The sequence below is a fragment of the Benincasa hispida genome, chromosome 5 (assembly GCF_027475165.1).
Source record: "Benincasa hispida cultivar pf3 chromosome 5, pf3_genome.v1.1, whole genome shotgun sequence".
Classification (NCBI taxonomy): Eukaryota; Viridiplantae; Streptophyta; class Magnoliopsida; order Cucurbitales; family Cucurbitaceae; genus Benincasa; species Benincasa hispida.
Window position 1 is genome coordinate 27,696,077 of NC_143482.1, and position 25,458 is coordinate 27,721,534.

Below are 25,458 nucleotides of genomic sequence, written 5' to 3' on the forward strand. Positions count from 1 at the left end.
AACTATTTCGTTTTTTGTTTTTATTTTTTAAAATTAAGTTTATTTCCTCCTCATTTCTTATAATGATTTGCATTTTTACTAAGTATAATAGTTGGGATTTTAACTAAATTCCAAAAACAAAAACAAGTTTTTAAAAACTATTTTTTTTTTTAGTTTTTAAATTTCAGATTGATTTTTTAAACAATTACTAAAAAGTAGATAACTAAAGAAGAAATTTAGAAGTGGAAATAATATTTAGACTTAATTTTTAAAAACAAAAACAAAAAACCAAATGATTACCCAAACGGAGCTCTATTTTTTATTTTTTATTTTTTATTTTTTGAAAATCTAATTTCTACATATTTGACTTGAACGTTTTTTTCAAATAAAAAAAAGTGATTCGCTGTTATTTAAAAATTGACTTTCGATTAGCTTAGTCTAGTCGGCCCATCTTTAAAATAATATATTGTAAATTGGTTACTCTGGTCTTCCCAACTTTTTTTCCATTTTCTTTTAATGCATAGAGCCAATGAGAGGATATATACAAATGGCAAGCAAAGCCAGTCTGTTCTCCCTCGTCTTTGAATGGACGATGGAATAAGACCTCTGCTATCCAACAGAATCATTACAACATAACAAGGAAATAACATGAGAATTCAAAACGTATCCCAAATGAAGGAATCAAAATTGAAGATCCAAGTTCCTGAAGTACCTTTACACAAAACACTAAAATACCATTTGGGGCAAAGAGTGGAGTTGCAGACTCCAAAAGTTATGAAATTCAAGGAGTTGTGTATTCCAAATGCCCTCAATGTAAATAGTTAATAAGGTATAAGATTAATGTTTTTTAGTAGTGGAATTCAATTTATTCCTTGGGCACAAAACAAGGAGTGGAGTCCACCCCTGAAATCCTATTCTCCAACTCTTTGGCCTAATGCCTCCTAAAGAAACCTTTCACATCGAATTTCAGGACCTCGTCTAATACGTTATAGGGGAAACAATTTTAAAGTACAAAATTCTTATACTAGAATCCTTGAAGCTCCTACCATAAAATATAGTCCAAATGCATATTACAAATATAGTTGAACTACATGCAAACCCCTTATGATATGAACAAGCAGGGTTTAAAAACCATCGTCCTCAGGATCCATATCTAAAAATATTGAAGAAATATAGAGCATTGGGTGAAGCCCAGTGAAGTAGTAATAACTATTGTACACTGCTTTGAGGCGTGTTGCTTGAGCTGTTGGATATAGGTTGTTGTCGAGCTAAAAATGGAACTTCCACCACCTTACCAATGGTGTTTTCTCCAACAATTACAGTGTCTCCATTGGAAGCAGCTCGCTTCTTGATGTAGCCAAGACCAAAATGCTCCGACTCCTTTCTTCCTGGTGTATAGCTTGTAAGTTTTCCCACCTACACAAATTTTCTTGGCATGGATCAAAATGTATGCGTATTCAACCTAAAACATGCTCATTAAAGGGGAGACAACATTAGTGACAGTTTGGAAGTTTGGTGTTCGAGGCAAGGAGAAATTTTTTAGTGACAGTTCTTTAGAGTTTAATATTCCAAGGAGAGAAGTTCTTGAGAACATTCAAATCCTATATAATGTCTCTTGGCAAAGGAAAGGGAGGTTCATGATTAGGAGCGTATTTAACAAAATATTTCAATTTCCACAAAAAATTAAAACTAAATAAAAGTAGCTACCCTTTTTCCATCAATGGTTATTGGGCTGCCAGGTTCCACCGAATCTGATAGCTGAAGTCCCCACAATCTCTGTTTTACTCCATCATATGTTATTAATCTAGATATTGTCTCTTGTCCCTTGTAACAACCTATAGGGATTAAAAGTTGAGTGTTTGATCTACCTTGGGTCTTAAAAAATAAAAAAAAAAAGGCAAGAAATGAGTACCCTTGTTTAGAGAAATTGAATTCCAAAGACCAGCTTCGAGTACATTGAATTCGTCACTAAGCTCTTTCTGCGGTGCTGGCATGCCTGCAAGACTTAAGGAGATCATCGGACCATCCAAGATTCCCGGAATAACAGCATTAAATAAAATGGTTTTTCTTTGTTTTTCTTTTTTTCTTTTTAAAATTGTTATCATGAAATAAATATAGAAGGTGTTTCCGTATGTGGATAATTATAAACAACACCTCCAATGATACAAGATAGTCAATAAATAGTTACAAAAAGGAGACGGCTTGCTCCAAGAAATAATCTCAAGGGATGTGGATTCAATAAATCAATGGAAGTCTTGTCGCTACCAAAGAAGATCTGACCATTCCGTTCTAACCATAAGTTCCAAAATGGTTTTTCTTTGATATGAGAGAAAAATGAAGAAAGACAAGGAAAAAGGAAAAATGAAGGGAAAAAAACTCCACACAAAAGGAGCGGCCTAAAAATAAGGGAGTTCAATCAAGCAAAATAAGTTAGAAAGGATAACTACAAAAATCCTTGAACATCAAAACTTAGAGGGGTTACATGTAATCTAAGAGAGAATCAAACATCTTCCTAGTGTCCTAGACCCTTAATATGGAAACAATATTAATATGGTTATTAGAAGGGGCAAATTAGTAAATAGCTAATAAGTTGGGTTAAGGCTTTGGTTAAACAGAAGGAGTGGGTTGAGAAGAGGGGGGTTGAAGAATATTGCGGTGATTGTAGTATAATTTTTTCACTGATATTGCAACATAAATCTATCTTTTAGTGTTCTTTATTTGTTTTTTGTGTTCTTGTTAGGAGGTATCCTAACGTTAACACCTCTAAAGATTTTTTTTCCCTCTGAACCTGAAGATGCCTCAAAGTCATAAATCGCAAGAAAATGCCGTTTATCACAAAAGGGAGGGTGAAAGAAGGAGCTCCACAACTATAAACTACACCCTCTAGGTTAAACTAAAAGGAAACCAAACACATCAAAAATAAAAATAAAATAAAGAAAAACTCCACGTCGAAAAAGCATAATCACATCTCCATAGGAAGAGGACAAGATCCTAAGCCCCATCCAAGGATACAACACTACAGCCCTATCAAATAGTTGACTTCTTCAAAACCAAATCCAAGTTCTTGACTCTTTCGTGAAGGATTTACCACACAGACAATTTACCTTTCTTGAGAATTTTAACCTTTTCCACAACGAGGAAAAGAGAGGGTGATAAGGAGAAAAAGGATTCACCAAACATTGAAAAAAATGGCAAGAAAACCCTACATAAGGGATAGTGTTGATGCCCTAGGACAAATATCTTCCCCCCGGGCAAACAAACACCTCCCCAAGCCGAGGTTAAAAGGCAACATTGTTTGTTGCTACCCTATTGAACAAAAGAGGAAAAAAGAGAGCAAGGAAGATCTCTCGGAAGAAGGAAGGACAGAAGCCACCAAGTGATTCCTCATAGAAGAAAGATGGTACAATTAGAAATGTCCACGGATCATAGGGGGACGGGGAACTTGCTCCACATTTCATTCCCTATTCTCGCAAAATTCTTCACGAGAATCAGGGCAAAGATTCCCATGGAGAATTTGTAGGGATCGAGAACCCCACAGAGAATTTTTTATCGTTTTGGTTTTTTAAAAAAAAAAAAAAAAACTCGAATCACTACTTTGAAAAAGTTTAGATTAAATAGTTAAATTTTTTTAAAATGATTAGTTCCACGTGGACAATTCAAATTTAAAGAGAAATTACTCTGATTTTCTAGTAAAAAGGAAATAATTACCAATCAAATTATTCATATTTATAATCTAAAATTAAATGTTCAATTTAAACATATTCATTATCTTGACCATTAAACAATAAAACTTAAATTTAATATAATATTTATAAATAATAACAACATAGCATTAAATTATTATAATAAAAAGGCTCACGGGTGGGGGTGGGGGGGGGGGGGGGGGGGGTAAATGGACATCTCTAGGTACAATTGAGAAAATAAGGGGCAGAGAGGTTTATCTCCAAACCACTTATACTCCTATAAGTATCCAACCCATCACCCACATAACACTCTGCAAACTTAGGGGTATTTTTGGTAAGGAATAAGTTATTTAGTCGTGAAGCCTCCAGTATAGACATTAATAAGCCATGGGACTAAGGTTGATAAACTGTGGGACCATGATGAATGTAAAAACTCTTTGGACCAAACGAAGAGTGGAGTATAGTTAACTTCTCTCTTCCCACCAACTCCTCACTCCAAACACCCCTTTAAAGAAAAAGGAAAACCCATCAAAGATCCATGAACTTCTTGAAGTACCTTTCAAACCCTCGACCGAAATGCAGTTAAAAGGATGGAGCCCATATTTGCTCACGGTGATCTTATGCCATAAGGCGTCAAGCCCTCAACAGAAAGAACCACAACCATTTAGCCAACAGGCCTCATTTTGTGTCCAAATTTCCAATAACTAACCCTCCAAGACCTAATAGCCTATCATCCATATCCCATGAGACCCTTCCTCTTATCAACCCCTTCCCATAAGAAAATCCTCATAAAACTTCTTCATAGTTCTATTGACCGACTCTAGGACCCTAACAAAGAGAAAATATGTATGAGATACCACTCAAAGTTGACGAGTAAGCCTACCTCCTCCAGAGAGAGCTTTTTCTCCCATATAACAAGGCACAAACCATCCCATGGACGGGAAATAAAACTTGCATATGCCCAACAACGTAACCAGAATGGAAAACCCACCCATGGAGATGACTTGTTAACTCATAGAGATGTATGCAAAACACGGACAACTCAGCCGAACTACCACCATTGAGAGAACCGAATGTTTAAAGCTTAACGTCTATAGCATGAACCAGATTATTCTTTAAGCTATTACTTAAGTTTCATGCTCATTCCAGATACTAATACCTTGGGCCGTACGTATCTGTTTAACATACTCTCTCTCAGAAATGGAACAAAAAGAAAAAGAAAAAAACTGGTAAAGCGTCAAAATAGTTTAGAAGTTTGACAAGATTATCATGTTAGGATGCTTGTCCAGTTGCAACTATTGTTTACTTATGGAAAATGTGGATGCATTGTTTCAATAAAACGTTGAAAAAAAAATTGCAAAACACAAGTTCAACCCAATATTTAACATGATATCATGAAACAAAGTTTACCATGTTTGGTTCTAGCCTTGTATTGGCAAGTTTTAAGCTTTTTATTTTTATTTCCTTTTAATGTACTTTGAAGATTAGACTAATTAATTTTTTCAGTGAAAACTCTTGTTTTCGTTTCGGAAAAAAAAAAAAAAAACAAAACAAAGTTTGCAGAGTCATGTGACGTAAATCCACTATCAACTGCATCCATTGTAAAGAATCAATATGATCACATAAGGCATTAAAATTTCAAGTGCATGAAACAGGAAAGAACCAGCACACCAAAGAGCAGAAAAAGGTTGAAAGATGCACACCTTGAAATATCCTCAGCTTTTCCCAAGCCTTTGAGCCCATTGGAACAGCACCTAGAGAAACTAGAGCTTTCCAAACTTGTCCAGCCACAGCAGGTGATATCAACAGCGAAAAGCCTTCTTCAGAAATGACGTTTCCCACCCCCACGGTAATTGGCATACCATTGACCTGCAAAATAGAAGTCCAAATTCAGTGGTATTCCAAATAATATCCATATATTTCCAAACTGAAAATTTGAATCTAAATTGGTAATGCTAGAACAAAAAAACTTTTGTAATTAACTTTTCATTTTTTCGGCCCTTACAGGATAGGGGGTGCTTCTGACTTTCTGTTATTCTTTCAATATTTCAACGCTTTTCATAAATATTCAATAAAAATGTTTTTTTTATAAGAAACTTTTCATTTATTAATGAAAAAGGGGAACCCCAAAAGCCAATAGGCGATTACAAGAAGTATTTCCAATTGGAGTCTAAATAAGATAAACTGAAAAGATTAAAAGAGTGCTTATCCTTGCACCAATATAAAACGGTAGAGAGAACCAGATCCATAAATCTATCAAAAGAGGAGAATAAATATTCAATAAAAATGTTGATTCTCATTATAAAAGGCAAGTAATGCTAGAAAATTCAAGTAGATAACAAAAGCGTACACTAAAGTGCTGGTGTGTTCCATATGGTTCTCCAGCTATACTACCAAGGTTCAAATCCTCCATAATCTGCACTTGCATTTGAGGGTTAAAACAATTAGTACATGAAAACCAGGAATAAGAATAGAAACAATTTTGCTTGTACATGAGAACTGCATATTGCTCTTTTACTTGGTTGCTTTTAGGTCCCACCAACACTAACAAGGATGTTTGCTTGGTAATATCTTGAATTTCTACCTTGTCCGCCAAAAAAATGTACCTGGTTAAAATATCATTATAAACTCATGAATAATATATGGGATATCTAGAAAACAAGCATACATACATGAATCATATACATACGCATATATACCATAATACGTTTTAGCATCTATAGCACATTTTTGTTCACGAATATATCCATGAGCAAAACCAAGCTTAACCTGATAATGTCCTCCCAGTCTGCACTCTCCAGGAATTAATAAAAATGGAAAAGCCATCCACATCCCTTAGGATAATCAAATCATTCATGTTGTTTTCCTATCTTGAGTTTAACAAATGGATCAAATCAATTTCAGAAACCCAAAAAAATATAAATAATAATAAATAAAGAAATCCTTTTCTCAATGGTGTTCCAAGGAGTAATCTACAAATCAAGATGAACAGTAGTCCTTTCTCGTCCAATCAGTAATTAGTTAAGTGTACGTATTCTGCAGAAGTAGTAGATGGAAAAAGTTATGCAATGCGATGTTAGCCAGTCTTCCAGATTACTATAATCCACCTTTTGCTTTCTGTGAAGTGCAGATGGAAATAGAGAAGCATATGAGTAACTTCTTTCAGAAAATTCAAGGTGATAGAACGATATCACATTTAATTGGCTGGAATTCTGTGATTGACCCTTTGAAGAATGATAGGAAGTGAAAATTAAAGGACGACGAATGGAGGACTTCTAATCAAAATAATAAGAAGAAAAACAAAAACTCCTGGATTGGAATCAGTCTTTTCCTATTCGTTTTCCGAGCATTTTTTAATTATCAAATCAAAGGTTGGTACTAGACACTTGGGATACGTTTCCATGCTCTTGGAGAGCTAATGTGGAATGCTTTCATTCAAGTTTCAATCTTGGATGTTTCTTGAGCAATCTTAGGATAAAATTAACATTTCTAATCTTCTTAGCACTCACGATCTTAGATAAAAGCAAAAATTTTAGGGGTTTCCATTGCTAAATCAGTAGTTTATGGGAATTTGGTTCAAAAGAAATTTGAAGCTTTTTAAAAATACAAGGATCGCTCAAGTGAACGTTTCGCTTAATAAAGACTCATGCCGTTTCTTGGAGACTCTCTCTGAAGGATTTTCCAACTACTCATCTTTTGAGATTTATTCTGATTGGGAGGCCTTCCTTTTAACTTGTTCAATCCGTATGTAATTTTTAAGTTCGGTCTTGATGTTCCATTATTACTACTCTCAAGTTATGATTCTTGTGGAAGGATACTATCAAAATAACATAATGGGATCAAGAAGAAGAAAACACCAAACCCATGAGGGGACAATTAAAAACTTACAAGAACACCTACTTGTTGAGCATCCGAATTATGCTTTCACGCGTCACTGGTGACACAATTAATGTGATGCCATTTTTCTGTCAGCAAGATGTATAACAAATGAAATTTAAAATGAAATTGAAACAAGTTAGGAGACCGAAACCATGGACCATAGAGGAATACAAGATTGTAGCATTACCATGATCCATGCTTGTGCAATATCAATGGTCCGAGCAGTAGGTGTAACAAATACAGTACTGCACCCCTATAGTTAACAAAATATTGCATAAAATATCAATCTTTTAATAATACAATTCCATACGAATTTAAATTTAACAAAACATGATTAGAATAGGATATCATGGTGCGCCTAGTCAAAACTTACTTGCCCTTGACGTAAACTTTCAAAATTAGCTGTGCTTTGGTTATGAAGAAACTGACAACGATCATCTCCACTAACTTCATGTACATAAATGCATCATTTCCATTAATTTCCACAAAAAAAAAGGTTGTACAAACACTAAATACTGTAGCAGCCTAGAAGCATAATAAGATCAGTGCAGAAGATGATTGCATAAAAATAACAAGAATGAGAAAGTTGTGCATTATATTATTTTAGAAAGTTAAAAAGAACATTTATGTCTGGTGGACAAATGCTCGACAAGTCTTGATTGCAACAAAGTCCATAGAGGACTATAAAGCTAGGAAAGAGGAGGATGTGATCGTGAAGGCTAGTGATGTGGACTGTGGTTTCTTGGACCAGTTCCACTGGAAGACAAGTTTCAAGTACAAGTGGAGAACTTGGGTGGGAAAATGACTTCCGTCTGCAAATGTTTCTCTTGATTAACAAAAGCCGTAGAAGTAAGTTGTATTATGTCAATAAATAATCTATAATCTATAACATATGCAAAAATTCAATGTTAAAGAAACTTTTTAGGACAATATTATCCTTTCATCGTTTACTTACTATCTGCATTGACATTTTGGAGTGATAGGTGGGTTCCTAATAAATGATGTTTATGAACAACTATAGATGTTATAAGCCCTTTCTCTCTCTCCATGAATTGTATAATAGAACTAACTTTTCTATGTTCTTTAGAATTATCGATATCCATGAGGAAATCTCTCTCAATGAGGCGGTCTATTAATAACAAAACAATTGTAAAAAATAGATAGAAATGTGGCAACTCCGACTGCTTCTTCATACAGATAATAAATGCTAAAGGAGAAATTTAAAAGAGAACAAATATTAATATGGGAATATTTAGACTTCCTATATATTGCCTCACTCGAGTAGGAAATAGATGCAAAGGAAAATGGAAAAAACCGAAAAACCGATTAAACCAACTGAAACCAACGTTGGTGTAGTTCTGAACCAATTCAATTGGGCAGTTTCGGTTGACATATAAGAAAACCCAATTAAATTTGTGTAAAACCCTTGGGTTTGAGAGAATCGGAATACTTTACTCCATTCACTGAAGATATGAATATATATAAGTGTACAAGAATGACCAAAGAAAGAAAGCATAGAAAAGGCCATAAAAGGAAAATATAACAAAGATATTTACAATAATAAAAATCCATAATATTAGAACTATAACACTCCCCCTCAAGTTGGAGTATATATGTTAATCATGCCCAACTTGTTACACAGATCATCTATACGTGTTCCATTCAATGCTTTCATAAAGATATCTCCTAATTCTTCTCTAGTCTTCACATATCTTGTAGATACCAAACCTTGTAGAATTTTCTCACGTACAAAATGGCAATCAACTTCAATATGTTTAGACCTTTCATGGAATACTGGATTAGACACGATATGAACTGTTGCTTGATTATCACACCATAATTTTGTCAGTGTGGTGATTTCAAATCCCAACTCAACAAAAAGTTGATATATCCAAATCAATTCACACACAGACTATGTCAATGCTCTATGTTCTGATTCCGCACTTGAACATGACACCACATTTTGCTTCTTACTCTTCCAAGAAATCAAATTACCACCAACAAAAACACTGTAAAACCCAAACCCTAATTACTTTAAGTAAGCGTAAGTAATGTGATGTTTTCTAATGAGCTAAATGAAGCCATGTCTTAGGAAGGATAGAAGATGGAAACAAGAAGAAATAAGCTCTTGGGTAGCAAGTGTAAAAGTAGGACAAAACTCGGCTAGGCTAAGGAAGGTCATGCTTGATGATAGAATGCATAATAAGCATATGGATGAGACCATGCCATCTAATGAGGTGTAGTGCTGAAGTAATATTGTGAGTGCAGTTAGCAAAAGAAAATTTGCTAAATCCTAGCCCTTCATCACCAATAGTGGGCAAAGTGGCACAGGGAGGGTTCATGCAGGATTTTGGGCGGTGATATAAGCAAGAAGATCGAATTCATTGGGTCGGTTTGGACAAACTACTTAGGCTATTTGTGTAATTCTAGTGGCATTCGAAAGCTCTTTGTGTCTATTTTTTGTGGCTGTGCTGCTGGAGGGAAAACTCGTTGGAATAAGGCCAGAGGGGCAAAATAAAGACGAAAGGTTCGTTTCTCGGGTGAATCTAGACCATCAGTGAAGAATTGAAGCTCCAGGACGAATTACGAAGCGTTTTGAGCTAAAAATTTGAGGTAATATTGTTAACTCAGTTATAAACAACTTTGTAGAATGAAACTTTTTAAGATGAGGCCTGAAAATCGAGTTATATATTTTTGAAGTTTGAACTGGAAATTGTTGAACAAGCAGGCAGCTGCTTGAATTGGGGCCAATGATGAAGGTTTGAATCTCCAAATCAAACAACAGGGAATTTTGAGCTGAAATTTTAAGGTAATGTTGCTAACTTGATTCTAAGAAAGTTTGTAGAAGGAATTTCCTTGAGATCGGTTCTGGAAATTTAGTTATGAATTGTTGAAATTGAATCTGCAGCTTGATGCTCCAAAATTTTTCTGAGTGTGGGGAGTATGGGCGATCAAAGGGTACATTCTTTTGACACCCAATCCCTCCAAATTGGCTAGGTGTCCGACCCTCAAAGTGAATGGTAGGAGGCACAATGTGATGGTTTGGCATGTGAGCTTGATTTATTGAGTAGGCCTAAAAGGAAGGCTAACGTAAACACTAAGTAGTATGCTTATATGTGTAGGTTCAACTCCCATGGAAAAGCCTATCGAGCCTTAAGGAAGCAAACTTGAAGGACCTGTGAGTGACTATGTGATGATTTAATGTTTTAATGATTTAGAAATCATGATTTCTTTGAAGTTATTTCTCATGCTAAGTGTTTATATGAACTATCAAGCAACATATGTTTGAAGCTATTTCTCATGCTAAGTAAAGCATGTTTTCCATGGAAATTGAAATGATTTAAGTATGTTATTTTGTCCAAATACTTTCAGCATGTTTTAGTAACTCCATTTTCATGATGAACTAGTATGATGATTTGAGCACTAAGCCTTAGTTTTTAACTAAATGTTTATGACAAGTTATACGACGGATACTGAAGGACAATGAGAAGGTATCCTAGTTAAATACCTAAGGTATGACGGTACTCAGTTATAAGCACGTGCACGTAAGTAATACGACGTCGAGGGATTGAGTAAAGTTATTGTCATGCTAAATTTTATGTGATTCCAAGCAACTTATTTCTATGATTAAAAGCATGATTAACGCATGATGTTTACTAATGTATGAGTTTTCCAAGTATGTTGTCCATGTCTAACGCATGCTAATGGTTTTTACAAGCTAGTTCAACATGATTTAAGCCAACTTATTTTACAAAGTATGAAGCATGCGTTAGGGTTAAAGCTAAGGTTGAATGAAACTTGATGTACTATGTTTTAAATACCTAAGGTTGTCAAAGTACATGCGTTGGTATTCCTAAACATAATGAAAAGGGATACTGAAGGTAGGGAAGGTATCCTAAAGAGTTTTCTATGCTATATTTGAGAATTATTCTTTTTATGCTCTTCGAGAACTTGATAGCTTAAGTGAGCCGGATACTAGGTAAGGAAGGTATCTGAATAAATGTACCTAAGGTGTTGACGGTACATAGAAAACTCCACGTGCACGTAGGTAGTTCTGAATGAGAGGCTGAAGTATGGGTCTCCTAGGCCATATACCAACAAAGGGAGGCCGAAGTATGGGTTTCTTGGTCGATAACAGACGTTGGGAGCTAGAGCAATGTATGCTCGTTCTCAACTAGGAAATAATGATGTTTAATGGTGTTTAAGAGTAGTTATCAATGTTTATGTTTAGAGGAAGTTGCTTGAGATGCCCATCGGTATATTTAAAGGGATCGACGTAGGGATCTCTTCTAGCCATAGTTCAGTATGAAGAGATAGAAGTAGGGGTCTCATCTGGCCATGGCTTGGCGTTGGGAATTAGAGTGATGAATGTTCATTCTCAACTAAGATTCAAGTTTCAGATACAATGGTTTTAAAGGTTTTATATACACGTTTGCTTGGCATAATTTAATTCCAGTATTATGTTTTCGAGCTTTTAGTTTAAGCATGAGATTTATGTTTTTATTAAGTCACTCACTGGGCTTCTAGTTCATGTTTTCAAATGTTTTCCTTTCTGGTAGTGATCAGTTCCCAAAAGACTATTTTGTTGCTGCTCTGCCACTCAAAGAAACAGGTTGAAGGAAGCGTAATTGAAGACCTGTATTAGTTAGTACACATGTGTCTGTCTAGTGACTAGTATTCTAGATGGGGCTCACTAAGTTGTCTTCTTTAGATCCTGCCCAACCGGCGGCTGAGAAACATTCAATATTAGTATGACCATAATCCTTATATAATAAACCACGTCCGGGAGCAACCTTCAGATAACACAGAATCTGTTCCAATGCAGCCCAATGATCAACTGTAGGGCATGACATATACTAACTCACAATACTCACCGAATAGGCTATGTCGGATCGCTGTAAAGTAATTAAGTTTTTCCATTAATCTCCTATATCTTTCTGGACCTTTTAGCAATTCTCCATCTTTTGTTTTTATGGTAAAAGAAACATTTCATTGATATAAGGGGAAAACCCCAAGCAAGGATTTACAAGAAAGATCTCCAATTACTAAGAAGCAATTCTCCATCTTTTGTGAGTTGTAAGTTGGGCATCATTGGGGTACTACATGGCCTAGCTTCCCTGTTTAAGTCAATAAGTCAAGTAAATATTTCCTATGTGATAATAGTATTCCTTTCATGCTTCTTATTACCTCAATTCCTAAGAAGTATTTCAACATGCACAAATCTTTTGTATAGAATTGACTATGAAGAAAGGTCTTTAGGGACTGGATACCTAAAGCATCATCACCAATAATTACAATATCATCAACATATATAACTGATGAAATATAAAAGAGGCAAGAAAAGAGAGACCAACACACAGTTTACGTGGAAACCCTAAAACAGGGAGAAAAACCACGATACAGATCTTTTTCTTATTATTTTAATTGATACACAGAATACAAGGGAACAGAGCGAATAAATAGATAGTAGAGAGCCCTAGGGTTTAACGATTCTCAAATGACCACTCTCAGATCTCTTAAAAAAGATTGAATGACTTGATGTGCTCTTCCGCATTCCAAAACTTTCAATCACAATGATTGATTGAAGCTAATGAAATAAACAACCTCACAGATGCCATTTTTACTACCGGAGAAAAAGTATCAGCAGAGTTAACGCCATAAGTTTGTGTGTTGCCTTTTGCTACAAGGCGTGCTTTTAACCAAGTGACAAAACCAACAAGATTGACTTAATCATAAATACCCATTTGCAACCGATAGCCTTCTTTCTTATAGGGAGAGAGACTAAATCCCAAGTACAATTGTCATCTAAAGCAATCATCTCCTCCACCATTGCGACACACCAACCAAGATGAGACAAAGCTTCATGAAAAGTTTTAGGGATGGATACAAACTCTAAGAATGCAATGAATGAACATGTAGAAGACGACAAATAGTTATATGAAACAAAAGAGGAAATAGGATGAGTGTACTAACGTCTACTTTTACGAAGAGCAATAGGAAGATCATCACTCATTTCCAGATCCAATGACGAAGAAGACTCTGGTTCAGGATATGAAACTAAAGGAGACGAAGAAGCCTCTAGTACAGGACATGGAACTGAAAGAGGTTGTCATCGATTATAGACCTTAACGATGGGTGGAAGAATAGAGGTAGTCATAGATAGAGATGAATCAGGAAGAGGATCAAAAGGGAAAACAATTGTGTAGACAAGGAAATCATCCTCTAATTCCTTATGCTCCCCTGGCTCTTATTCGAAGAGAAAGAAGATGAGGAAAAGAATGAGGAATGTTCAAAAAACGTGACGTCAGAAGAGACAAGATATTTATTTAGACTAGGACAATAACACTGATACCCCTTTTGAACATGGGAATAACAAGGAAAACACATTTTAAGGACTTTGGATTCAACTTGGTATGTTGAGGCTGAACATCCCAAACAAAACAGGTACAACCAAATATTTTGGGTGGAATGGGAAACAAATGTTGTTTGGGGCATAAAGTACAAAAAAGTATCTTACCCTTAAGAATGGAAGAGGGCATGCGATTTATTAAGAAACAAGCTGTGGAAACAGCATCAGCCCAAAAGGATTTTGGAAAATGCATTTGAAACATCAAGGCTTTGGTTATCTCAAGAAGATGATGATTCTTTCGTTCCCATTTTGAGATGGAGTATCAACACAAGAAGATTGATGAAGAATGTCATGGACATTTAAATAAGACTTGAGAGCATGAGAGAAATATTCTATAGAATTATCGCTCCGTAAGATTTTAAGAGCACCACTAAGCTAAGTTTGAATTTCAACATGAAAGTTACGAAAATGAGAAAGTAACTCAGAACGATTTTTCATTAAATATAACCACGTTATACGAGAATAGTCATTGACAAATATAATAAAATACCAAAAACCTCCTTTGAACTCAATAGGACTCGGACCCCAAACATCAGAATGGACTAATTCAAACGAAGCACTAGCTCATTTACTGACTCGAGGATACAAACTCAAACGATGAAATTTAGTAAACTGACATGACTCACACTCTAAAGAAGACAAATGTTGAAGTTGGGGACAAAGACTCTTCAACATAGAGATAGACAGATGACCTAAACGGTAATGTTCTTCCAAGGAAGACGACACACTGGACCATGTGATGGCTATAGATATTTGTGGTTTACAGATGTAAAGACCTCCAAATTCACGCCATTTACCAATAATTTACTTCATCCTAAGATTTTGAAACAAGCAATAACCAGGAAGAAATGAGACACAACAATGAAGATCATGAGTGAGTTTACTGATCGAAATCAAATTAAAAAGAAAATGGGGTAAATTTAAAACCGACGACAAAGAAATCGATTCAATAAGATGGACGGTTCCCGATCCTAAAACAGGAGCGGAGGTTCCATCGGCTATAATGACATTAGGTAAAGAGGAAGACGTACAAAGGTTAGAGAATAAACTGGGGTTACCTGTCATATGGTCTGTAGCGTCAGAGTCAATGACCCATTTCAAAGTAGAAGAAAGAAGGCATTCAGAGATGTTACCTGTCTCTGCGATGGCAGTAATGGGAGTAGAAAATGATGTCGTCAATAACTCTTGATACTGTTGAAATTTAGCAAACTCGTCTACAGAAATCGTAATTGACTTGTCAAGATCATTAAGAGTAAAAGCAACATGTGCAGATGCCATCCTTTGACCCTTATTCAACAATCTTTTGCATCCACATTTCATATGGACAGATTTACGATAGTAATAGCAAACAACATCTCCTGAATTCGATCGTTGGTTATTGGAATAACCTTTGGAGCTATTTGATCCAACACCCTTATTACCTCCATAATCATCTGTGTGCCCAATCAAAACACTGCTAGAATCAAATGACGTAACTGCTTGTGGCTTCTCTGTACGAAGTATTTGAGTATAAGCTTCTTCCAACGATGAGATGTTTGAATTTGACAACACTTGATCTTTGGCCATCTCATATTTAGGTGCAAGACAAACTAAGAAACTCATGATAAAAAAAAACTTTTCACGTTGAGTCATTAGAACTTTTGGATCAGTGCTAATTGACATCAAGGCATTGAATTCCGCACATGTATTTTTTACCTCCATAAAGTAACTTGTAAGTGATTTCTCTCCTTGATCAAGTTGATATAGAGTCTTACAAATATCAAACACTCTACTAATATTCTCTTTCCCAAAATAAAGAAAATCCAAATATTCCAATTGTTCCTTGACTAATTCACAGTGATTTACTAACTCAACAATTTCACGATCAATAGTTTCTTGATTTATAAAAGTATTCTTGAATCGTCCCGCCACCAAATCTTTTTAGTAACATTAATTGGTGGCTCTTCTGTGATATGATCATTCATCTCAATACTCCTAATAAAGTGGCGAACATTTGATCTCCATAAATAGTAATTTGAACCATTCAACTTGTGTTTAGTTACTTTTGACACCATAAGAATCATCTCAGACATGACTACTAGTTTCTTGTCAACCATTCCATTACCTCAAGAAAAAAAAACATCAGATAGAAGAGAAGCAAACCCTAATTTTCCGAAGAGATTTTTTTTTCCTCCTTCAATGAACCACAAACATTGAGTATATAGCCCAAACAAACACACCAGGAAGCAACTCCGATGAAACCCACAGAAGACAAGCAAAAACAAGCAACGCACACACCTACATGTGCTAGCGTGTGGATCGACGGCAAAGGGAGGTGGCCGCACGTGAGCCTCACGTGCTTGTCAAATGGATGTCGAATTTTGGGGATTTATAGATCGGCGGCTGGGCTCTTCGATGGACTGGGCTGTGTTGAAAAATAGCAAAGAAAAACAACACACCTTTTTTCGACAACGGCTAACCGGCGAACAGAGTCGCTGATGACGGAGAACAAACCGAAGACGGCGACAGTGAGCAAAAATATAAACTCATCCCTCCACAAAACCCTAGATGTAACACAAACGGGTTCTAAATTCTCAAACCCTAAAGTTCACAAAAAACCCTAATTTTCTAGAGCTCTGATACCATGTAAAACTCGTAGGTTTGAGAGAATCAGAATACTTTATTCCATTCACTAAAGATATGAATATATACAAGTGTACAAGAATGACCAAAAAAGGAAAGCATAGAGAAAGCTATAAAAGGAAAATATAATAAAGTAATAAAAATCCCTAATATTAGAACTACTATCCCATCTCATTGAAATGACTAGTAATATATATATATATAACACCCCGCACATTTTTTTTATTAATAATGTAATTTCAATAACTTTATTATTTGAAATTTCAGTAATTGTTATTAGTTGGAGGGCATTTTTGGAATTTTGGACTTCAAGTGTAAGTGCGAGAATTTAATTGTTGGCGTGAAATTATTCAATTTGAAATTCAAATTGAAAATTAATGGCAGGAATTAATTTTCTTTTGAAACGGAAAGGAATGTAATAGTATAAAACGGAAAGGAATTAAATGTAATTATATTTACTTCCTTTTTTGTTTTATTATTATTGTTGTTTTTTTTATAAAAAGTCAAACCCCACCCCCCTTTTCTTCCTCACGTTCGTGAGCCTGTCCGACGCTGCCCAAAGCCGCCACGTCAGTTTCTTCTTTATGACCTCCGTCCACTACTGCTCAAGCATCGTTCGCTTTTGCCGTTACTGGATCTATCGATTTGGTTTGTGAAGGTATTGAGGTGTTGTTCAGTGAAGTTGGAGTTTGTTTTAGCGAGTTTTAGGGGTTGATTCAAGAATTTCATTCAAGATGAAGAAGACTTTGGTTTGCTAATTATTTGGACTTAAAATTGGAGGTTTGGAAGGTGAATTCGAATTGGACCACACCTTAGGTAAGGTTATCTGAAAATATTTTGTAATATTTGGGTGTTTGGAATTTGGCCTTAACTATTAATTTTAAAGCTTGGTTTACGTTTAGGCTTGACTAAGGATTCAAGAATTTCACAAAGATTCAATTGCTTTTTGGTTCGACTTAATATCAAGGTAAGTAATCTTACTACTGGAACTGCCCACGGGTCAGCCATTAGATGTATGCTAGCATGTTAAATGAAGGTTATGGCAGAATGACGGCATGAAAGATTGATAGTATAACATGATTAAAGTATGTTCTGTTACGAGATCCGAATTTTTTATTTATGCACATAGGCACTTGAATGCTAGCATGAGATGGTATGTGATTCCATATGGTTGTATTTAATCTGTCGATGTTGAGGATTGTAAGACCGGTTACAAGGATAATTTTGACTGTTCTGAGATTTAATAGACCGTTTAGATAAGATATATGAACATGTGATAATATGACTGAAGCATGTTAATGTATGAGCACGATTTAGAACTTTATGAAATATATTAAAAGGACGATTGGGCATGACCCTAAATTATGAGTTAAGCGGCACTACTACGGAAATGTCTTAAAGTTAGGTGAAAGTTGGAGCATTTTGTTGATGTGCTTATTGATGTGATTTATTATGAAAGTGTGTAAGTTATATGATGTATTATGAAATTTCAAATATTTGATTGTTACATGAGTTAGTGCATGAAAGTGATGTACTAGAGTGGATCCATTAATACTAGATTAATTACGTATGTTGAGGTTAACTAGCCTAATCTTGACCAGGAGATTTTTTTGAAGATTCATGATTAGGTGACTGTTATATGTATTATGAAGTTAGATGCAATCTCTTTTCCTTTCCAGATTATGTGACTGCATGAAAATGATGCACGTCCAAAGGCGCTAGTACATGAAAGAGATGTACTAGGGTGGTGTGTATGAAAGTGATACATACCTAGAAGGTACTGGAGTGTATGAAAGAGGTACACACTCAGTGGGTTATGTGTATACGAAAGAGGTGTATGCCTAACCATGTGTACGAAAGAGGTACGCATCCTTACATTTATAGAGAGGATCTGGGGTGTACAAAAGAGGTACATACTCAGTGGGTTATGTGTATACGAAAGAGGTGTATACATAACTAGATGTACGAAAGAGGTACATACTCAGTAGGTTAGGTATATACGAAAGAGATGTATACTTAACCAGGTGTACGAAAGAGGTACACATTCAGTGGGTTATGTGTATACGAAAGAGGTGTATACATAACTAGATGTACGAAAGAGGTACATACTCAGTAGGTTAGGTGTATACGAAAGAGGTGTATACTTAACCATGTGTACGAAAGAGGTGTATGCATAACCATGCGTATGTAAGAGATTGTGTTTCCTTCGGGATTCACCAGAGGTTGTGGGTCCTACGGGACTTACTAGAGATAGTGGGCATACTTAACTACAGTAGAATAGAACTCAGTTTTTCATGTATGTATGTGTCCCATGAGGACTAGAGAAATTTATATATTTCACCAGAGGTGGTATCTAGAGGACATAGATACCCAGTCTGACTCTAGTAGTGGGGTTACTTACTGAGTATTTTATACTCATTCTTTCTCATGTTGTTGTTTCAGGTAAGGGTAGAGATGCACCGGTGATGGACAAGCAGAATTCGTGATCAAGCCACTGGGACTAGTTTTTACGCTTCCGCTCATAAGATTTAAAGTTCTTTTCATGTTCCTCTTAACTTTTAGTTTTGATGCTTAAAACTTACTTTTAAGAATTGTTTTTCAGACTTATTTATTGTCCTTTATGATTTATGGGTACCCTACTATTGTTTTAGTATTTGAATTTAATGAAAGACTTTTGAACTTACCTTATTTAATTAGCATTTATTTCGCCATAACCGAGTGTCGTTTTGAGTTCCATGCATGCATGTATTTAGTAACGGCCTAACTTAAGTCCTAAGGGGTCGGGTCATTACAGATGGTATCAGAGCAGAACCTCTCCCAATAAGATGTGGTTCTGGGACGAACCAAGCGGAAGCTGGTGGGCATGTAACGACCCGAGTTCAAGAGGGGTACATGAATGAACCGGTATCACATCCGAATGAGAGGGATCCTAAGGACATGAAAGTATGGTTAAAAGAAAGGCTTAAAAGAATTGAAAGTTACTACCTATACCAACAAGGTGCACTTTCCTTTTCGGTGGCTCAATCATAAGAACTCCAAAGTTAAGCATGCTTAGATTGGAGCAACTTTCACTTCTAAAGCATTCAAGGACAGGGAGGAAGGGAGGTAGAAGGGAGGATGTAGGGGAATGTCGGGGCCATTAGGGGCCGAATCCAAATTCCAAATCCTGGGCCTGGGGTATTACAATATATTAAATATTGAATGTAAGTTAAAAAGCAATTGTTGCCTTCAAGGGTAGGGGTATGACACAAAAAAAATATTGCTTCTCTCTTTGCTGTTTTTGACAACATATGAGGGAGAATCGAACCTCTAACTTCGAAGTACAAGCACTATACCAGTTGAGTTATGCTCATTTTGACGCTTCTCTCTTTGCTATTAAAAGACATTTACACCCCTAGTGGGAACTATTGATACAAAATGGAAAATAAGAAAAGTCGGAAAAATATGGTGTTGAACAATTTATCTATTCATTCTACCTTGCCTCTTTCTTTCCTGTTCTTTCATTTTATCTGATGTTAGCAATCATGACTCATGGATTTCACTCCAAGTTTTCATTTCCCTTCATGAGTGCTATTGAAGATAGATGTTATCAACAATCATTTTTAATGGCGTGTAAAATGAAAATTTACTCAATAGATATGATGATTTCAGAATTTTGTTTTTAGTTAACCGAAGTATCAAGGGATCTATCCTTGTAATATGTATAAGGCCTACCTCAACTTCCTTCAATTCTGCTCATTCCAAGGCTAGCTTTGAGAGACAACAAGGACTTTAAATTATCAAGTTTTTCAACCTCGGTATTTTGGGGCTCAGTTCTGCTTTTCTCCTCTGTGGTTTTTTTATTTCGGAGTTGTCTTTGGCTCAGTATTGTGGATGGCTCTTTGTGTTGTGTTTGGTTATTTTGGCTCAGTCTTTGCTATTTTCTCTTTGTTTCGTTTGCTCAGTGTTTTTTTATATGAATTTCTATTAATTTCTATTATATTTTTAGTCCTCTATTGGGTCTCAGTTATAATTCTTTTTGATAGTCTGTTTGGTTTATTTTTTCTCTCTTTTGAGGAGTTTTTCTATTTAAGCATTAGAAAGTTTCATTTCTTGTTAAAAAATAAAAAATTATTAAGTTCTCTACCAAAATGCTTGAACCTTCAACCTTGAAGGAAATTTCCAAACACCCCAACCCTTTACCACCCAGAATATCACTTGAGGTGAACCGGTGAAAAGATACCCACTGATTTTGACAACTTTTCTATTCTCTGTTTAGAACACATTTTCATTTCTCTCACAATCCAATGGTAAATTCTACATATTTTTAACGGTATGAGGTCATTTAAAAAAGAATGGACCATCAACGTCATGATATTTCAAAAAAATAGTAGTAAAGATATATACATATGCATCATTTGTATTCAATTATCCTTTTAAAACTAAAGCTTAAAATATAAAAAATAACAAACAAATGTTCAAGATTTTATTGTTAAGCTAATTTTTTTTTTAGAAAAACAATGGAAAAGAGTTGTGAGCAATCACAAAATAATTAGAAAGTACACCAAGAAGCAACCATAGATCTCTATTATCATATACGGAATGCTTTAACGGATGGTGGCAGAACTTTTATAAGCATTTTATAAGATCCAACTCATAAATAATAGAACGATAAAAAAGACAATTAGACAGAAAGAAGACAATGTACCCCTTATTCGGCCAAAATGAGAGAGATCCACAACCTAACAATTGACAGCAAAATATGAAAGCATCAACTCATTTGCAATATATATATTTTCTTTTTCTTTTTCTTTTCGGTTAAGAAACAATTTTAATGATGTATGAAATTACAAAATGAGGAAGAAAGCCCCAAGCTAAGTGAGTACCAACGAACTTCTCCAATTGGACACAATTATAGAGTAGCTATTAGCTATATAATAATAAAAAAGTTGGACAATTTACACCATGAGCCTAGCTGCTTTGGCAAAGAAATTTCCAAAAGAAAATCAAATTCTTTCTATGGGAAGCTAGCCACCCTTGCATCAGCACTCATGAACAGAAATTTACACCACGAGCCTAGCTGCTTTGGAAAAGAGCAGCTAGCTGGGATTCCTCACTCTCCTTTCCTTCATCCTCACCAATGCAGAAGAAGTCCCCATTAATCAACTTCTCTAGGACTTCTTTCTGATCTATATGGTCCAAAAGGAATTCCAGAAATTTCAAATATAGGGAGAACATTATGCTGAATTTTTTGAATTCCTAGCTTACATGGCTTTAACTTGGTGTAAATTGTCACTTTTATTTTGTAACTGCAGCTTATCTTCCTTTATAGCCCATTGGAGAAGTTCTTTGTGATTACATTTGGATGGGGTTTAGCTTCCCCCCTTTTTTGTAACATTCAAATGTTTCATCTCATAAAAAAAGTTTCATGAGATAACAAGATAAACAATATAATCAAAAGCTTATTGAAAGCTTGCTCTTTATCACAAAGCCAAAGCCAACAGCCCAGCCTAACAATCAAAAAGCCAACTCTCATGCCCCATGCAATCTTTTCCAGGAGGGTGCCGCACAGGTAAGCTTCCAGATGATCATCTTATCAAAATTCCTACCATCTAGACTTCTGCAGCACAGTGTACTGTCTCTCATCATCCATCTATCTTCAAACTTCATTTGGGTACTTGAGATTAGAAGGCATATTAGGTGTAATGTAGACAATTTAACATTTTAGGAATGTTTTCTATTACCAAATTAGCACGCTCAGAGATGCATATAAATAGTGTTTTATTTCCAAAGGGAGATACATAAACAGTTTCTAAACTAAACAAAGCAAAAAGAAAAAAAGACACCAGGAAGAAAAATGTTGAAAGACTACATACAGCAACCCCATTATTAGCTGCATCCAGCGCTTCTTCATCATTATGAAAAGTTTCAATAATCCCATCATCAGAAATCCTTGCACCTTCAACCGCGGCAGCCTCCTGTCCATTGTAGATACTCCAAATTTAGAATATTGCAAATATTAACTTCTAAATTGGAATTTAGCATATAAAAGAACTGTTAGTATGTAGTAATGACAGTCTTAGACCGCCGTTAGAAAAAGGGAAATGAGGGACGGTTCTCAATCTCGGAAATTAATACAATGCACGTCCTCACTAAACAAGAATTACCAGCACATTTATTTCCTTTATTCCCTCTTTCGTAATTGAATGCACATGTCCTCAATTCATCAATTAACAATACATCTCAATCCACTTTGTTACCACAGAATCAAATCAATACAAAGAATCTCAGCGATAATTGCCCTAAAATTAAACAAACTTCGCAAGCATAGACTATAAACATCAGTTTCAAGGCAATCGATTCGGATAGTTTATCAGTCTACTCCAGTTTTTAGCCAAGTAAAGAGACAAATAAAGTGGAATAAATGGAGGAAAAAGACTTACAAGGAGGTCCTCTTCGATTGGAGGAGGGGAAAGATCAAAAGGCAAGGCAGAGAAGGAAGTTCTGGTTCTGCTCGCTTTGCTATAGGGATTCCTGATGTTCCGAGGTCGAAATGCAGGGAAATGAAGGCGATGAGGGTGGGAAAAAGAAGAGGTGGAAAGGTCCCAATGCCATGGATTAGAGATGAAGGCTCTGCTGGTAGAAGGAATTGTAGCATCTGAGACGGAGAATCCATAGCCGCAATAAGAAGACATAGTTGTCTGAATGTTTGGGAGCTGACCTCCGATCCCAATATCTGCTCAAATATCACAATACCATTTTGTAAAGTAAGGATAATAATGAGCTGACAAGAAAGTAACAAGATAATTTTTTAAAAAAAATGGCGAAAATATTGTTAGTACAACAATGAGAAGGAGATCAACTTCCCAAAGTGAATTTAATGATAATTAATTAATCTAATATAATTTTTGAAAATTTATAAAAACCACATCTAAACTATGAAGTTGATTACAATCATACTCGTGAACTTTTCATTTCATCCATGGTAATTTCATAATAGTTGTAATTAGGCCCTCTTATTAAATTAAATTTTATTTGTGGATATTTGTGTTTCTCTCTTCTCTCTATTCTACTTTCTCCTCCTTCATCCTGATCAATTATATTTATAATCCCTAAACTCTGGATGGAACGACTCCGGTGAGTGAGTTCTGACCAACTCTAAATTGGATAAAGTGGAACAATTAGTGTAGGTCACCGAAATTTCATCGGTGAAATTGTTCTGAAGAATAAGAAGCTTCTGCGTCATCCCCTTCTTGTACATATCAAGAGAAACCAAACGCCGTCCAAGTAATTAATTGGTTTTTTTCTTTATTGAACATTGATTTGGATCCCTTCTTTATAAAACGATTAATTTGGTCTGATTTTTGGTTTGTCCCAAAACTAATAAAATCGAACCAACTATCACCCCTAATGATAGTAACAAATACACAAGACACAAACTTTAAAAATAAAACATTACTCTATATCTTTTGGCTCTATGATATTAACAAATACACAAAATATGGAATAAAAAAAAGAGACCCAAAAACTCCAAGAAGGAAATATGGTAACTCAATATTTTTGGAGGTTAAATAACTTTAGTTAGGATCATCAATGCACGAAAGTGAAGCAATAATATTAACAATATAGATTTTTTGCCACCCATGAAAAAGATAAACATGAAAAACTTTCTACGATTATAAAAACACGGAAAAATTTTGAATTACACTTGATTACATTGTCTTCACACACAAAAACCTCAAATCCATGGATCAAACTAACATCTCAAACTCCTTCACATTCTCCTCTATCCCCTCTCCAACAAAGAAAACAAAACAAAACAAAACATAAATATGCTTCCTCTCTTACAAATACACATGTTGTATGTACCTTAGGTATGTTACTTGTTTTTAGTCTGCGTAAATAATGTATTTACATGCGTCAAACCCTTTGAAATAATTGACTTAAGTCTAGGGTTTTGAGAGTTGTCTTTCTTTCTAAGATCGTTGACCTCACTCAGATCCAACCACTATTACGACTGTTCAACTCACTTTAGTTCATTCTATTTCGTTACAGTTCAGTCTCGTTGACTAACCCACCACTATTTAGATTTGCTGTCTTGACTAGAAGACTGATTTTGGCTCACCAATCTTCCATTTGGATGCCACTACTCAGGTTCCACCCCCATCTAGAACCGACCCTGCTTCGATCTCACACCACTCAAATCTTTCGCTCGTTGTTTCGTTGTATTGTATTTGATTTTGTGAAGCTAAGAAGGTAAATGTTTAATTTAAAAATCTCTAAATAGTAAATAATTAATTTAAAAAGAGATTTTTGAGGGACATTGTTTATAACCTTCAAAACCACTAAAGATACACAACCACCAGAAAATCTTTTTTAAAAAATCCAAAAAATCATCAAAACCCACTTTTTGAAATTAAATACTCATAAAAAAATGGTGTGAAGTGGGTTGTGCTGGAGGATAAAAATGAAAACCAAAATAAATGAAGTACACGTATTAGACATTTTTCCACTAAAAACTCTAGTTAGGTATTTTTCAAAATCACCCTTATGATTTTGACATATACAACAATTTCTCTTGAAACTACACTGCATTTAAACAAAACAATCGAACGGGCCCAAGGCCTACAAGATCAGAAATGTCATGAGAAAACAAAGAAGAGATTTCTACGTAAAAGGCCTTTATTATAGACATATATTTCATAAGTATCCTAACATTTGAACTATTTCATTGAAGGTTTTTAGACATAATTTTGGACAACTTTAACCTTTTCAATTATTTTAATATATTCGCTTTTTTAGCCTTTTTTTTAATTTTTTGTTTTGCAAATATATATTTCCATTTTAATGCATTTAATATGAGATTAATGAAATTTTCTTGGGATATTTTCATCGATAGAAAAAATA

At 35.2% G+C, this 25,458-nt stretch overlaps 1 protein-coding gene across 1 annotated transcript; it reads right to left on the reverse strand.

The window, feature by feature from the left end:
• Nucleotides 1-980: 980 nt before the first annotated feature.
• Nucleotides 981-23,399, reverse strand: LOC120077710 (Glycine cleavage T-protein family). The gene is made up of 12 exons (XM_039031671.2): nt 22,995-23,399; nt 22,428-22,529; nt 21,260-21,293; nt 7,915-7,988; nt 7,729-7,794; nt 7,563-7,627; nt 6,181-6,268; nt 6,013-6,078; nt 5,366-5,531; nt 1,892-1,975; nt 1,687-1,814; nt 981-1,395 (listed from the first exon to the last, which is right to left on the reverse strand). Exons 1-12 carry the CDS (start codon nt 23,244-23,246, stop codon nt 1,189-1,191), a joined length of 1,332 nt encoding a protein of 443 aa, XP_038887599.2. The 5' UTR covers nt 23,247-23,399; the 3' UTR covers nt 981-1,188.
• Between the last annotated feature and the right edge of the window lie 2,059 nt (nt 23,400-25,458).

Excerpts from the sequence above, each read along its gene's own strand:
- LOC120077710 (XM_039031671.2), bottom strand. The coding sequence starts at position 23,246 with ATGTCTTCTTATTGCGGCTATGGATTCTCCGTCTCAGATGCTACAATT. Across the intron at positions 7,628-7,728 it reads TTGCACAAGCATGGATCATG|AAAAATGGCATCACATTAAT; the intron begins GTAATGCTACAA and ends TCTTGCTGACAG. Across the intron at positions 1,815-1,891 it reads TTCAATTTCTCTAAACAAGG|GTTGTTACAAGGGACAAGAG; the intron begins GTACTCATTTCT and ends TAATCCCTATAG.